Source organism: Myotis nattereri, assembly GCF_964212035.1.
Source record: "Myotis nattereri genome assembly, chromosome: 18".
NCBI classification, from domain to species: Eukaryota; Metazoa; Chordata; class Mammalia; order Chiroptera; family Vespertilionidae; genus Myotis; species Myotis nattereri.
In genome coordinates, this window is record NC_138093.1 from 42,648,213 (window position 1) to 42,664,954 (window position 16,742).

At 55.7% G+C, this 16,742-nt stretch overlaps 1 protein-coding gene across 1 annotated transcript; it reads left to right on the plus strand.

Moving 5' to 3' along the window:
- Positions 1-739: 739 nt before the first annotated feature.
- On the plus strand, positions 740-6,333 carry FCGR3B (Fc gamma receptor IIIb; the record flags this gene model as incomplete). Its single annotated transcript, XM_081112318.1, has 5 exons — positions 740-779; positions 1,379-1,399; positions 1,730-1,987; positions 4,511-4,765; positions 6,155-6,333. 5 exons carry the CDS (start codon positions 740-742, stop codon positions 6,331-6,333), a joined length of 753 nt encoding a protein of 250 aa, XP_080968444.1.
- Between the last annotated feature and the right edge of the window lie 10,409 nt (positions 6,334-16,742).

Below are 16,742 nucleotides of genomic sequence, written 5' to 3' on the forward strand. Positions count from 1 at the left end.
TCCGCCACCCCTCCCGGCCCATTGCTCACCCACGTCCTGCCCACCCCACCTGCTTCCACGCCTCCAGCGCCGGCCACGTCCCTGAACGACAGCCCTGCTCTCGCCTGGGCTGTTCAAGTAACTCCACGCCCGGTTCCCCCACGGCCAGGGGTTCTTTTCACAGACCATGGGAACCTGTGGTCAAGTTCACACCGAAAGTTAGGAGCCCCTGTGGGTCACCACCCAGGGCATGGGCATTTTTAATTTGAAAGAAAATGTCAATGGAGTTAATATGGGGTGAGGGACACTTGTCGGGTCTGAAGATTGAAATGCCTGCTCTCTGTGCGTAGGCAGCGGACAGGAGGGAGAAGGGCTGAGATGGAGATAGAGACCCTCAGGGAGCACCCTCCCTCTTCCCAGTCTTGTCCCCGGGTCCAGCTACCCGCTTTTTGGCGCTGGTGGCCCCGGCCCCCCTGGGTGGGGCTAATGCGCTGAGATTGCTGAGGGTGCCCCACGGACTGTCACCTGGTCTCAGCACAGACCCAGGCGGAGCAAAGGGACACGCCCACCAGCTTCTCCCCGAGGCTCTGCCCCCAGCCCCCACCCTGAGCTCTCTTGTCCAAATTGCGATCAGGAGTCAATGATGCTCCCAGAAAAAGGAACCCGCTGAGTAGTAGGGTGCAGGGGGAGGCTGCTGACTTCCTCTCTCAAGCCAGCTAGGTCACCGTCAGCGCCGCGGGCACTCGCTCTCACGGCCAGCATGTGGCAGCTGCTGCCGCCCGCGGTCCTGCTGCTTCTGGGTAAGTCGGTTGCCGCTGAGGGAGACACTCAGGACGCCCTGGGACCAGCCCGGACGGGACCCTCCTCGCGTCAACAGGCAGCCCTAGACTTGGCTCGCAGGCTAGAGACAGGGAGGACGCCGGCTCATTCGGGCCCGTCAGGAGGTGAAGGGGCTGGATGCCTGCTCTTCCGTTTCCCCACCTGCAAGTTGAAGAGTAGGGACCAGACAGACGGTCCCTAAGGTCTGTCTCTTCCACGGTGACACCCTAGGGTTCCTCTCTAAGACTTTTAGTCTCTGTTCTTCCGAGGGGACTTGTGTTGAGGTTGTTTCTAGGCTTTCGTTCAGGGAAACCAATCCGGATCATTAATTAGGGAGTTTGAACGGGGACCGAGGAGTAACTGGGTGCTTTTGAAAACAGGGATTTGGGTGGGCCATAGGGGCGGGGCAGGAGTCACAGACGTCGGAGACCAGAGTGTCGGCTGCGGGACAGCTGGCCACTGTCTGTATCCTGGCTCGGGCGCCGCGGGCCCAGGGGCAAGGCAGGCAGCGGCGGAGCTCAGCCCCTGCAGCCGCCACTCCCTGCTGTGCTCAATTTTTGTTTCACTCTTTTCTCTGCAGCGTCAGCCAGCACCGGAGCTGGTGAGTCTGCTTCCAGGTGTCAGGCTGATCCCGTGAGGCCCTCGAGGACACAGTAGCCACGGGCTGTGGCCACGCAGGTGGAGGGCCAGCGGGGACAATTGTCCCAACACGGTGGGGCTTGGCCCTACGCTCCTCTAACCAGTTTTCCTCAACGTAAAGAGGCCGAAAGTGGGCCAAGTGCCTCCAAGCCCAGATGCTCTAAGGCCGAGTCCCAGCTCCAAGACGGAGCTGCCAACTGTGGTTTGGCAGGGCGGGTCGGGAATGCGGGGCGGGGAACCCCCCACCTCCACCCCCCACCCCTGCCTCGGCCCCATTCTCCTGTCTCCTCAGAAGGTGTCCAGAAGGCTGTGGTGTCCCTGCATCCGGAATGGGACAGGCTGCTCGAGAGGGACAATGTGACTCTGAGGTGCCAGGGGGCCCAGGCCGAGGGGAACAGTGCCGCACGGTGGTGGCACAATGGTCACCTCCTGCCAAACCGGACCTCCAGCTACTTCATCGAATCAGCCAGCGTGAACGACAGCGGGGAGTACATGTGCCAGACCAGCCTCTCCAATCTCAGCGACCCGGTGCAGCTCCAAGTCCGTGCGGGTGAGTGGGTGCTGGGGACGAGGGGAGTCGCCAATAAAGGGTGACGCAAGAGGCGGAGAGGCTGGGGCAGAGCCAGGTGATATTCGAGGGGTTAGAACTAAGATGCGATTATCCGTGACCCCGTGAGGTGTGTCAGCGTTGGGTCCTACCCCAGGTGGGCCGGGTGTCACACTTGGCAAGCAGACACAGGACTGCTGCCCAGGGCCGGGAGCAGCACCCGCAGAGGACACACAGTGGTAGGCATTGCATGGAGCAAAGGGTCTGTTCTCAGGACCTCCATCGCCTTCTCACCCTCAGGCCCACAAAGCCCTACGCTGCCCACACCACCCCCAATGGCCGAGCGCCATCTCTCTCCATCAGCACCACACTCGGGCTCCCAGCACACAAGCGGGGACACACATATCCTGGTGCGCCCTGCACAGCGGCTGTGGAGTGACTGTGTGGTCGGTGGGGCTCAGGCACCAGAGGCAGGTGGGGAGCACTGAGACGGGACTCTCCCGTGTCCCTGGAATTGCACCGCAGGCCTGTACCTGCCGAGTCCCCTTGCAAGCCTGACTTCAGCAAGGCTGCCCGTGTGTGCAGTGGACACGGGCAGCGCGAGCCCATAGGGAGAGCCCATGTGAGCGGACCTGCCTCAGAGCTGGGCAGCTCTGGGTGGCTCCTCTGCCGCTGCCCGTCCCGGAGCTGACACTCACACACAGAGCTCCAGGAGTTATTACCAGGCTGGGAGCAAAGTGCCACCTAAGACCAAATAAAGTGGGGATTTGCCAACAGGAAGCAATAGAAAAGTCAAGTCTAAGAGTTGTCAGTTTGTCTTGAACTTGGCTCTAGAGACTGGCTTCAGAAGGCCAGTCAGTGAGGACTGTGTTAAGCTGCGACCATGACTGCTAACTTCTCCAGGTGGGTCCCGGTCTCCCTTGGGGACCCATCTCCCTCCTCTCCTCTGAGGGCCTTTCCTCTTCATCACTTCCCTCTGGCGGCCCCTCGGCTCCGGCTCGCAGTCCCTGCAGTACCGACTGTGCAGCACTCACCACTCTCGATTGGGATATTTCTGAGTCTACACCACAGGCTCTTTGGGGTTAGGATCACGGGTCCTGGTCATCTGGGTTTGCACATCACAGGTACATACTTGATAAAATGTTTGTCAAGTGAGCACATGAGTCCAGGACAAACAGGACAAACAGGAACAAGTGTGTCTCCCAAAAGTCACCAGACCACATGCACATGCACATAATCTTACAACCAGCACGTTATGTTACTAACGCTCCATCTCTGCTCACGCGGTAAGTGGGTGTGCAGGATGTGGCCTCTTCTGCTAAGCAGTCTTTATTGATAAATAACGAAGGTTACCTTCTATTGGGCAAATATTCCAGGTAGGGAATTTTTATGTTCTACCAATTTTGTTTAGCATAAGGTCGCATATTCTTTAAATTATAATTAGTTTTATTGTTTTGTTCTTCTCACAAAAGCCATTTGGGTTTTCATAAATGTGTGAAAGTAAAAGGGAGAAACCGTGTCAATATTTGAAAACGAAGTGTGGTCTTCCTTCCTGTTTTCTGTGGGTGCATCCTTTTTGCATTCTTTTTTTAGCCTAACATTGTCTCATGGATGTTTCTCATGTCATTTTAAATATATTTGTTTTGATTTCAGAGAGAGGAAGGGAGAGGGAGAGAGACAGACACATTAATGATGAGAGAGAATCATTGCTCAACTGCCTCCTACACCCCCCGCCCCCCCCCCACACACACACACACACTGGGGATCAAGCCCGCAACCTCGACATGTGCCCTGACTGGGAATTGCACCGTGACCTCCTGGTTCATACGTGGACGCTCAACCACGGAGCTACACCGGCCAGGCTCTGTGTCATTTTAGAGATTGTCTGCAATTCACCTTTAATGGTCCAGCTGCCCCTCTGGCCCTGAGTCCACGTTCTATCAGCGTGGAATCTGGTCACTGGGCGAGGCCGCTAAGAACATGTCCTGGTGACTAGGAGTTTCTCTCCTGAAGGCTGGGCTCACAGCCGGGTGGCCCCTCAGAAACTCCCAGATCCCACCGCACCCCCAGCCCTGCCTCCCCCTCCTCCCGCTCGTTAGTCCTTCAGGGCACGGCACCTGCAGCCACTCCTGGGCCCACCAGTGGCCTTGCCCTGCTGCTGCCCGAGTCTCCATACTCCTGCAGCCTCCTTCCCTCTGAAGACGGCCTTTCCCCTAATGCTGCAAAGCGCCCTGTCCAGGGGCTGTTGACGGGGTGATGTGGGCTGTGCCGGGCCCCTGTCACCTGCCTTTCAACCCCAGGCAGCCCCGCCCGGGCAGGTGGCTTCCCACCTGCCTGCCTCTGGCTTCCCCTGGCCCGAGCCTCTGGGCTGAGTCCGACCCCGGCCCGTTAGACAGAGGCCTCGGCGTGGCCCCGAGCTGATGGGAAGGGCTGCCGGCTGCCTCCCGCCTGCGGGATCTGGGGCGCGTGTCCCCCGACCCGCGCTTGGCGCTGACGCCTGTCCTGGGCCGACGGTCTGTCTTCCAGCCTGGCTGCTGCTGCAGGCCCCGCGGTGGAAGCTGCGGGAGGGGGACCCCCTGGTGCTGCGCTGCCACACCTGGAAGAACAAGCAAGTGCACAAGGTCCAGTACTTCCAGGACGGCAGAGGCCGGCAGTTCTCCTACAACAACGCCGCCTTCCACGTCCCCAGGGCGTCCCGCAAGCACAGCGGCTCCTACTTCTGCCGGGGCCTCATCGGGAAGCTGAACGTGTCCTCCGAGGCGGTGGCCGTCCTGGTGGAAGGTGAGGGCTGCAGGCGCACGGCCAGACTGGGCGCTGCTAGGCCACTGGGTCTCTCTGAACCCCAATTTCTGTAACCAAGACAACTGACGAGTGTGGGGCACCGTCCTTGGGCGGGACGCTGTGCTGAGGGCGTCGGCACCAGCGCCCCCTGCTGGCCACGGACCCCAACAGCGGGTGAGCTGGGCAGCGCTGACTGCGGCAGGAGGAGCTGGGGCGGGGGGGGGGGGGGGGTCACCTGTCCTCAGGTCACAGCAAAGGGCGAAGCCAGTGGATGCAGCCGCTCGATCGTGTGAGCGTTGTTCCCGCACCGTCTCAGGTCGCGTGGGCCCAGGACGGAGCAGAGCTCCCCCTCCGCCAGAGCCCCGCGCGCGCGCGCGCGCGCGCACACACACACACACACACACACACACACGTGTGCGCGTGCACACAGCTCCTGGACTTCCTGGTGCCACAGAACGTCCACCTGGAACCAGACCGAGACCACGTAGCAAAGCGGAGATAGATCCGCACCTGATGAGACTGTAACACAGCAAACCATCATTTGTATAAAAATAATATCATTGCGTTTAAATTTAAAGTAAAAAACACTCTCAACTGGTGAGGGAAAGAAAAGACAAATAATGAAGCAACTGGGTCAGAATGCTAGCACTTAGTAAAGGAGGAAAAGACTATGAGAGGGTTCTTTGTATGATTCTGGTAACGTTTCGTCAGTTTGAAATTAAATCAAAATAAGTATAGCCTGGTCACCGTGGCCAGTGGGTGAGCATCAGCTATGAACCAGGAGGTCACGGTTGATTCCTGGTCGGAGCACACGCCAGAGTGTGGGCTCGATCCCTGGTCATGCAGGAGGCAGCTGATCAATGATTCTCTCTCATCACTGATGTTTCTATCTCTCTCACCTCTCCCTTTCTCTCTGAGATTTTATATACTATAATATATATATATATATAATTTCTATATTTTAAATCCAGTAAAATGTTTCCAGTCTATAGACAGCGGCAAGAAATGAGCCTAAAGCTTGTCATCAGGGGCTCAGGGGTGAGAGCCCGGGCCCCACCCCACTCCCTTTGGCCGATTAGTTCCTGCCGATAAGGAGGGAATGTCAATGGCTCGCTGTCTGTCAGATTTCCTTTAGCGACAAGGAGCAATGTGGGGGAGAGCAATGAGTGTAATTTTGAGACACTGAAATTAAGAAATAATGTTCTCACACCAGCTTAAACTTTGACAGCTTTCACAAATCCACACCAAACCCAGCATCCTAATGTGCTTGGCCCTCCCATTGGCGGCCTCAGCCCAGCCAGGCAGATGCCAGTGGGAGGAGCAAAGGCCGGTGACTCCAAACTTCTGCCTTAACAACAGCCATTTCTCCGCCCTCTGCCTCGCGCACAGCGCTGGCCATCTCATCCTTAGGGCGCCTCGTCTTGCTCTGCCTGCTGCCGGGACTCCTGTTTGCCGTGGACACCGGGCTGTACTTCTCTGTGCGGAGAGGCCTTCGAAGCTTATTGAGGAACAGGACAAATGACAACGTCACTTGGAGCAAGAGCCTCCAGGACAAGCAGGAGCAATAAACGCAGACGCTCTGACCTTCAAGCCTCAGAGGAAGGGGGGAGGCGAGGGGGAGGGAGACCAAAGGACTGGTGTGCATGCATACCAGCATCACCAGTGGACGGCCAGTAGGGGTGAGGCATGTGCTGGGGGCAGGAGCGGATGGAAAGAGGTCAATGGGGGAAGAGGCGTGTGGGATACTTTCAACAATAAAGAATTTAAATAAATAAAACAGCAGAGCCTCTGAGCCTCTCTGTGTTTACAGCTCCACCGTCCCCACCGGCCCTGGCAGGGCAGCCTGGGCTGAGGGCTTGCCCCCAACTCTATTTTCTCTCGCTCTGCAATGGAAAGGAAGGGCCCGAGGTGTTTTTTATATTATTGTCATTTTTAGCTCTCAATCTGTTTTTTTAAATTTTGTTTTTAATTACAGTTGACACAGAATGCCATACTAGTTTCAGGTGTGCACATCATGATCCAGCGTTTCATGTCCTTTACGCAGCCATCTGGGCGGTGACCTTCAAGGGCCGACGTGGAGCCCTGGCCGTGGCACTGCCAGCCAGTGCGGTCCCAGGGCTGCACAGCACCCGGCGCGGCGGAGCAGCACGGTCTCTTGGGCAGCGACCCTTGACGCATGAACCTGTTTTTAAGTGACTGGGCCAGTGGGTAAGAGCATGGACGGCGAGTGCTGGCAGGCAGTGGTCCACATCCTGCTGCAGGACAGGTGACGCGGGGCGCCCCGAAACTCCTCCCGACAACAGGGGGACTGCTGGAGCCTGGGAGAGGCAGCAGAATGGGTGAAGGGGGGCTGAGAAAGAGCAGGCCGTTCAGGACCGACTAGAGGGTTGGGAGCACAAAAGACTCGGTTGGAAAGTTGGGAGGAGGAATCCTGAGGAAGGGGAGTGTGGAAGGCCTCCTGCCTGTTTATCAGAATCCCCTTAAGGGAGTGCTGGAGGCTAAGACCAGCAGTAGTTAGCATATCAATGCGATAGTCAGCAGGGCTCAAGGCAATTCCCTAACCTGATAACCCTTTTACTGTTAACCAAACTTTACCTTTGATATGCCTGTAGGCATTCCTAAAGGGCAAATGTGTATTCAAGTGAATAAAAAGCTGAGGGGACCCAGTTTACCGGGAGCTTCTCCACTGGAGGGGAGCTTCCGCCTGGCCCCCATGCCTTCTAAATTCATATTTCTTGTCTAGTGTTTTCATTGGTGCGTGGCCCCTCCTTTAGATCCTGAGCCCTCGCTGCAAATGGATGTGGATTCACAGGGGAGACTTAGGGGTGTATTGAAGGCAGCGCCCCTAATTATCCCTTGACCTTTCCAAATAAGTCTGTGCACGCGCAGACCCCCGGGTGATTACTGGAATCCTTACCCTTAACCCCTGGATGCCCTGCCTAGAGGACAATGTACACGTGTGTCCTCCTGAGAGTACTCGCTCTGCTGATTGTACCTAAACATAAACATTCCAATAAAGGCCTAATGAGGCAGGAATAGAAGCTGCCCTGGCCACTAGAGCCAGGGGCCCCTAGCCCTCTCCCCACAGTCAAACTGTGTCTGAGTCATCTGTTCATCAGCCCCGGCTACAGGACACCCCACCGGGACCGTCTTCGTAGGAATCAGGGGCCGTGGAAATGGGTGGTCGGGGAGCCCCTTGTAAGGGTTGGGATGGCTGTGCCTGTCAGGAGGAGCGGTGGTCCTGGGAAGAGAGCTGCGGGCGGACGGGGGAGGAAGCACACAGCCCACCCGGGCCGCCGCGGGGAGGAGAGCGGCCCTGCTGTCCCCGACGAAGCTCCGTGAGCAGATGTCTGTGCTGAGAAAGGGCGACAAGAAAGTCAACCACAGCTCCCAGGAAGCCGGGAGAGTGAGAATTAGAGAGAGGAGGGGCGGGGACTGTGAGCCAGGGGTCCTGCTTCACTAATTCAGGTCTAGCTTTGTCCACGTGGTTCATTCGACAAATTTTAGATAAACCCCACTGAGTTCAACTGTGGCCCTTTTGTTGCCGGGCAACCCCCAGGCTGCCTGTGGCTGCATCCAATCACGAAGGCAGGGTTGAATCATCCAAGGCGTTTATTGAGAAGGCCAGCCAACCAAGAAGACAGGGCGCTTACAAGCATCCAGAACCTGCCTTACAGCAGGTGCAGCGGACGGGATTGCATAGGAAATGTGGGCTGGGTGGAGGTTGGGAACTGTGGACAGAAGGGGCCACATGCTGACCTGACAAGCTCAGGGGAGGCCTGCGTGGCAGTTTTGCAAACTCAGAGACCTAAACTCACCACAAAGGATGGTCTGAAATTAAACCTTAACTAAAGTAGTGATGGTGGGCAGTTACGTCCTGGGCCGGTATCTTCCCTGACAGGGTCAACCTTTACCTTCACTGGGCCTGTCTGTCTTTTTGCATCTGTGATAACATGTCCTTGGAATGTCTGTCCTTGGGATGTCTGGGTAACTTGACTTCCCTTTTTATGGAGCCCCTGGGGCACAGCCAGGTGTGTGTGTGTGGGGGGGGGGGGGGCCTGGGCAGGACAGATACCACAGATTCTTTCATTTATCATGTTAACTGTTCCTGTACCCACCTAAGTGTGTGCCCTGCCGGGAGCCAGTCCATCCTTGCTGTTTCAAGGGACCTGGCATATATGGCATACTGTTCTTAATATGTTTGCTCACCTTCTTGGCACTATGTGTTTTAACCAAGGTCACCTCTCTGAGAAAGGTTGTTTCCCCAGGTAGGGATTTTCCCCTGAAGTTAGGGAGGGAATAAAACCCCTTAACAAAGTGCCAGGCGGGTAATTAATCACTTTAACTACAAACAATCATGCTTAAGCTACATAATCTTTACTCCCTGGAATGGAGATAAGAAACACCCTAACCTTTGGAATAGAGATTGATAGGATTGGAATCAACTGGTATAAATACAGATGTAATAAGACAACAGGAGACAGAACCTAGACACAGAACCTAGACTCAGAACCTACACACAGAACCTACACAGAACCTAGAGACAGAACCTAGCGAGAGAACATGGCAAAAGATCCTGGACAGAACCTGACTACAGAACTTGGTTGGAGAACCTAGACAGAACCTGGCTGAAGAAACCCGGCTACAGAACCTGGCAACCGAACCTGGCTGGAGAACCTAGCAAGAGAACATGGCTACAGAACCTGGCTGGAGAACCTGGAGAACCTGGCTGGAGAACCTAGCAAGAGAACATGGACACAGAACCTGGCTGGAGATCCTAACCAGAACTTCGCTGGAGATCCTGACCAGAACTTGGCTAGAGATCCTGGCTAGGCTGCTGATCAACTGAACGCTGTCTCCGTGTCATTCCTTCTTTGCCGACTCTGTCCACACCTTTGGGGACCCCTGGACCTGCTGGGACCAGATGGGACCAGCAGTGCCCATCATTTTACTTTTTATCCAATCCTAGGGGTTCCCCCCCCCCCGCCCCGCTTTGCTTTGTCCCTCCTCCTTAATCTATCACCAATGAATTTCATGTAACCCACCTATGTCCCTCCTTTGATTGCAAATGTAGAAATACAAATGTAACCCCGCCATTCTCCGGAGCACTATCTCAATTCGTTGAGGTTCTGCTTCCCGGCATATGTCGACAGTTTGGCTCAAATAAACTCACAAAAATTCTGTACAGGTTTCAATGGTTTTTTACGTTAACAGAACGTGTGCGGTGGCAAGCAGTCCTTGGGCCAGCAGAATCCAACCATTGTTCTTGGTTGTCAGGCAATGAGGTGACAGCTTGGCTCCTGGTGGGGTCAACCTGACCATGCATAGCGGTTCTGCTTGCGCTGGGCACAATATACCTTGTCCGCAGCAGAATCACCTCCCCAGTCACTTTGCCTGTGATCAGAGGGAGATGCAGGTGCACCGGCCTGAGAGATGAAACTTAGAAAAGAAAAAAACTTACCCCTCTATTTCTATACGCATGTGCACTTCGGGATTTCAAACTAATATGATTATATCTCAGATTAATTCAGCTGCTCTATCTATCAGACCATAAACCCCTATCACTCTGAATCCCCAGCGTGACCCCCCCCCCGGGGGGGTGGGAGGGGGAGCAGCCGCTGCGGGATGAAAGCTTCCGCGCTCTGCTTGGGAAGCGCCACAGGACCGCTGCTGGCTGCAGCAAAGCATTTGAGGAGACCTTGCTTGCTGCTCTGAGAGAGAAGATGGAAACGCCGCGGTGACAAAGCATGAATGACAAGATCCTTTCTCCTCGCGTTGAGCGGGGCTGGTGGACACCCCTCTCCATCACAGCCGTCTGGCCACAGCTCCTATGAACCAACCACTCAGCTGGCTGATTCTCCGAGTCCTGTCTGACAAGTGGGCTCCGGGCTTTTACAGGTGTAGGCGGGGGGAGCAGAGGTAGCTCAGAGCCGGGGGCAGGTAGGAGCGGCACCGGTGGAAGAGGCAGCGGCCTGAGCAGAGGGGAGGCCAGCGCACTGCGCTTGGTGAGCTGCACCCGAGGCCGAGCGCGGTGTGCGGACCAGACGGGCGCAGACAGAGGCAGTCCGCCTGGAGACTCGGCCACTCGGGGCGCAGGCAGAGGCAGTCCGCCTGGAGACCCGGCCACTCGGGGCGCAGGCAGAGGCAGTCCGCCTGGAGACCCGGCCACTCGGGGCGCAGGCAGAGGCAGTCCGCCTGGAGACCCGGCGATTCGGGGCGCAGGCAGAGGCAGTCCGCCTGGAGACCCGGCCACTCGGGGCGCGGGCAGAGGCAGTCGGCCTGGAGACCCGGCCACTCGGGGCGCAGGCAGAGGCAGTCCGCCTGGAGACCCGGCCACTCGGGGCGCAGGCAGAGGCAGTCCGCCTGGAGACCCGGCGATTCGGGGCGCAGGCAGAGGCAGTCCGCCTGGAGACCCGGCCACTCGGGGCGCAGGCAGAGGCAGTCCGCCTGGAGACCCGGCCACTCGGGGCGTAGGCAGAGGCAGTCCGCCTGGAGACCCGGCGATTCGGGGCGCAGGCAGAGGCAGTCCGCCTGGAGACCCGGCCACTCGGGGCGCAGGCAGAGGCAGTCCGCCTGGAGACCCGGCCACTCGGGGCGCAGGCAGAGGCAGTCGGCCTGGAGACCCGGCCACTCGGGGCGCAGGCAGAGGCAGTCCGCCTGGAGACCCGGCGATTCGGGGCGCAGGCAGAGGCAGTCCGCCTGGAGACCCGGCCACTCGGGGCGCAGGCAGAGGCAGTCCGCCTGGAGACCCGGCCATTCGTCTCCCGCCCGTTTGGTCCCTGCACTGGGCCCGGACACCAGGAGAAACAGCACAGGGTCACCCCGGGCGGGGGAGGCATTCTAGTCACTAGAATCCAGTGAGAACAGCTTGAAAAGGGGGAGGTGAGGAGGCTTCCTTTGCGGGGGGCCAGGGCGGAAGGACGAGTGGGAGTTTGCCAGGCAAAGAGGAGAAAGGCTGGTCCACGAGCAAAGATTCAAAGCCCAGGAGTGTAAGAGGGAGGGCGAGCAGGGCTCAGGGCCAGATGGCGCGGGGCTCCCCTCCCGGCCGAGGAGCCAGCGCCGCCCGGCGGCCGCGGGGGCTTGGGCAGCGCAGGGGGGCGTCCAGACGCCTGCGCGCCGCGCCCTGGGGGAGGAAGAGGCGGGAAGGCCGACGCCGCCCGCTTCCCGCGGCGATGGGTGTGGCGGGGGAAGGGCCGCGGGGCCGCGGGGCTGGAGGGGCGGCGCCTACCGCCGCGACTCGGGGAGCAATAGGACGCGGCCTGGCTGCCGGCCCAGGTGCCCCGCGAGCTGGGAGCCGGTCCCCCCGGCGCCTGCGGGCCGCCAGCACTTGCCGGGAGGCGCGCACTGAGGAGCCGGCCCGGGCAGCTCCCGCAGAAGCTCCGTCCCGCGGCGTAGGGTTTATTCTACCTACAACCCCCGGCGCAGTCCGAGTGCCGGCCTCGTCCCGGCGCGGGTGCTGGAGAGCCTCATCCAAAAGGGCAGCAGGCGTCAGGACGCACGGCCCAGGCTCAAAACGGACACCCGCGTCCCTGGGTGGGCTCGAACCACCAACCTTTCGGTTAACAGCCGAACGCGCTAACCGATTGCGCCACAGAGACAGGCGCAGGCGAGCCTTCCTGGCAAGTCAGTTAACCGACAGCAAAGTCCTGGCGCCACATCTCCGAACACTCGCGGCCCAGGCGGCCTGGGAGCTCGAGGGCGGTCCGCCCGCGCTCCCCTCTGGGATCCCGAGGCTCAGGAAGGGGGCGTCGAGGATGGAGGGACAGGGGCCTTTGGGGAACCAAGGTGCGTGCTCCCTGTGCTCCGGAGTTCACTGGTTCTGCTCAGAGAAGTACGTCCATAACTTTTTTGCTGATCTAGACAATTTATTAGTTCCTGTGTACATGTGCTAGTACTAACTCATAATAATCTTACTGTGAAAAATTTAAATACCAACTGCCGTAGACCAATGCCAGCATGTCATAATTTCAAGAGTTTCATCAAAGGGTTGATGAGACTTGGGGACTCAACAGGGTTGAGTCACACATGTAGTCACCTGTTGGGAATGGCTAAAGGCATTTCCCCAAACCTGAATAGGAAACTGATTGTGGCTGCCAGACAGTTAAAGGGCGTCTTAATCTACATGTTATTGCCTCCTACTGGCCAAACCCCTGAACAGCCGTAGGCTATTCCCCAAACTGACAACGCTTCTGTACCCTTTGAAGTGTATTATCTCCACCTTGCCTTAGGACAAATTGTGTTAATAAAAGCAGGGGTCCTAGACAAGGAGGGGTCTTCAGTTCCTTCAGCTGAAGGTCCTCTGACCCCCAATGCCTTTCAAAATTATAACTCGTCTCCGGACTCTTTATTAGTCTCTGGATTCCTATGTCATCTGCGCACAGCCTTTTCCAGATTCCTGAACCCTTCTTGATGCTGGGACATGAACCCGGGCAACCAACTGTGTCCTGCAAAATACAAAACCTAAGTAAGGGAGCCTAACATCTTCCACCCAGCGGTTCTGAAAGGTTTCTGCAGGCGTGTTAGGACCGGTGGTTGAATGACTTTCACAAGGTTACATCGAACCCAAATCTCAGAGGGCAAAGGCCGCTTTCCCAACATCATCAACCCAGGCTCCGGACCAGTGCCCTCCCGCTCTCCCCCAGAGGAGAGAGGCTTCTGCCCCTCTGTCCCTGGGCCATTTCAAGGCCACAGGGTTCGTGAGTCCCATCACCTTCCCCGGGCGTATCTAGGCACTTGCCACACCGAGTCTTCGCTGCACTGGGCACGGGAGCGCCGTCTGTCTGTCACCCGAGTCCCAGGCCCCTCGAAGCCTCCACGCGGAGCCTCCTTCTCCCTCCTGCGCCGCCCAGTGAGATGAGCGCCTGGTCCGGGAAAGCCGAGCTGCACGTACATCTGCTCTGACGTCTGTGGCTGACCCTGGAACCGGGGCGGCTGAGCAGAGACTCCAGGGGGCCTGGGGAGTAACAGCCGGAAGGCCGAGAGCTGCCACCCCAGAGGAGACAGGAAAACACTGGAACTGCAAAACTTCAAAAGGAGGAGAATTGTTAAAGAAATTATTATGTAGCCATAGGGTACAACACAAGGAAGTCATTTAAATAATGTTTTAGACTAATATTTAAAGAATATAGAAATATTCACATTTTAAAGTAAACACTCAAGTAGGTTTTAAAAATATACACAGTATGATTCCAATTTCTCATTTCAAAATGTCAGGAGTAAACATACAGCAAAATATTAATAAGGATGTCCTGGATAATAAAAAGATGGCTGGCTTTTCTTTCTGTTTATTCTCCATATTGTCTACAAGGGCTATACATTACTATTATATCCAGGAACAATGGCATCTTTTAAAAAATGAGCATATACTATGTGCCAGGAGCCAGTGCAGGGATTACTGCAGAGAACTCAAGGCCGCCAGAGGTCTCTAAACCTGGGAGGTGGCCCCGTCACATTGCAGACCGGCAGCCGAAGCCCAGGGAAGTGGAAAGCAAAAGCAGCCTGTTCGTTGGTGATAAAAGCAGGTCTCGGTCAGACCCGCGCTCACGTCTCGGTACCGCCTGGAATAGACAGAAAGGCGTTGTAGGGAGACCGGTTCACCAGTTGGCGCGCCTTCGGGGTGGTCACGGAGGGGACTTGGCTGCCACCGCCACACATCGGTGCGCGAGATGAACAAAAAGGAACGGTGGGAATTTAGAGTTTGGGGCTGAAGGCAGAACTGGGACTCTGGGTTCTCCTCTGGTGGGCGGGAGAAGGCAGGTCGGGGGGGCAGCGGGAAGGGAAGAGGACCGGAGAAGGTAGCCTGCCGGCAGATCAGGGGGAAACGTTATTGCAGTGTTAGTGATCCAACGCACTTCACGCAGAACCAGAGTCAAACCGCACTCACCAGAACTGTTGCCCGTCATCCAAGAAATTCTCAGGCGAGACGAAGTCTGCAGAAAACCTAGCATTCTGCAAGAATAATGTTTTTCTCAGCAAAGGGAGGACGTAATAGACAACTTGGAAGGAGAGTGGAAAAAGAACCTCATGGCCTCCCCGTCGGGGAATCGAACCCCGGTCTCCCGCGTGACAGGCGGGGATACTCACCACTATACTAACGAGGAGAAGCACGTTTCCTGCCTCAAAATTACTGCTTAGGAATCTACATCTAAGCTTCCGGAGCAATTTGTTTCCTGACAGATGCAAGTTGCGGGCAAAGTTGCGCATTTGCTGTCTAGAACGGGCGATTGGGGCGGAGGGTGGAGGGGAGACCGCCCGCAGGGGGACACAACTAAAATGTAATGGGAGTCCGATAGAAATTTAAATTTCCCAATGGTCACATTAAAAAATCAGAAGGAACAGGTGATAATTTTCATAATCTACCTTATTTAACCCAATATGTGCAAAACATCATTTCAACATGTAACTAATATGAACACATTAATCAGATTCCTTTTCATACTTAGTCTTCACACCAGCATGTGTGCCACACACACACACACACACACACACACACCAAAACTTCATTGTGTTTTCACCCGGATAACTTGGTCGGTGCTTAGATTTCATAAACTTGATGATGGAGGGTGTGAGCTCATACACCCAGTTTGTTCGTGGCGCGGAGAAAAACACGTATGCGTTGGCCGGGAATCGAACCCGGGTCAACTGCTTGGAAGGCAGCTATGCTCACCACTATACCACCAACGCCTTCGATCCCATCCTTTCAGAAATCCGTACTTGAGGCTTGCAAGCCCTGGACCTTTCTCACCTGCTTATTCGTGCTTTGTCCGTGACCCTGAGGTGTCCTTTGAGAAAAATGCATCCCGTACTCACTCCTCCTGTCCTCTCGGCCATGTGGCGCCCCAGCACCGGGTCCACCGGCGTCGGACCCTAACCACGATTTGACACGAGGGTGGCGGGAGACCGCCCGCAAGGGGCCACCAGGCGTGGCTCGGCCCGCCAGAGAAGAGGCGCCAAGGAAAATAGGTCTTCGCAGTTTAGGATGGTGAAGCAGGGTGAGTCGGAGGCAGTTCTATTGGCCGTGCTTGGCGAAGGAGTCCAGGAACAGTTCTATTTTATTTAAAATCATAAACTTCACACTGATGTCACCTGACATCATGACACGGCGCTGTAAGTAATATGTAACCCTTGAATTAAATAGAGGCCAGCACTTACAGCGTCAGGATGGCCGAGCGGTCTAAGGCGCTGCGTTCAGGTCGCAGTCTCCCCTGGAGGCGTGGGTTCGAATCCCACTCCTGACAAGGTAGCTTTTCTTTCCCTCCAAAGATGAAGGTTGTTCTGCATTTAAATATGGAACTTAGTATTTCTTCTGTAGGCACTAGACCGGTCTATGAAATTAGGGAACAGTTGAGACTAAGGTCTATCTCTGACTATGAAAAACACCTTTTCTTTTCTTTAGACTCCAGTTTCTCAGTGCCTACTTATTCCTCTTTTTTTCTATAATATTTATTTCTTTTTTAAAAATCTTTATTTTTGAGGGTTCCCCCTTTGCTCCCCATTGTCCTCTTTCACCAGGCTCCCGCCCCACCCAAGGCCTTCACCACCCTATTGTCTGTGTCCCTAGATAATGCATATATGCATATAAGATCTTTGGTTAATCTCTTCCCACCGCCCTCTCCTCACTTCCCTCTGAGATTCATAAGTCTGTTCCATATTTCCATGCCTCTTAGTCTATTTTATTCATCAGTTTATTTTGTTCATTAGATTTCTTGTTCGTTTATTTTGATTTTTAGATTAAATTGTTGACAGATCTGTATTTATTGCCATTTTATTGTTCATATTTTTTATCTTTTTTCTTCTTCCTCTTCTTAAAGAATACCCTTCAACATTTCATGTAATGCTGGTTTGGTAATGATGAACTCCTTTAGCTTTTTCTTATCTGGGAAACTCTTTATCTTACCTTCAATTCTGAATGATAGCTTTGCTAAGTGGAGTAATCTTGGTTGTAGGTTCTTGCTACTCATCACTTTGAATATTTCTT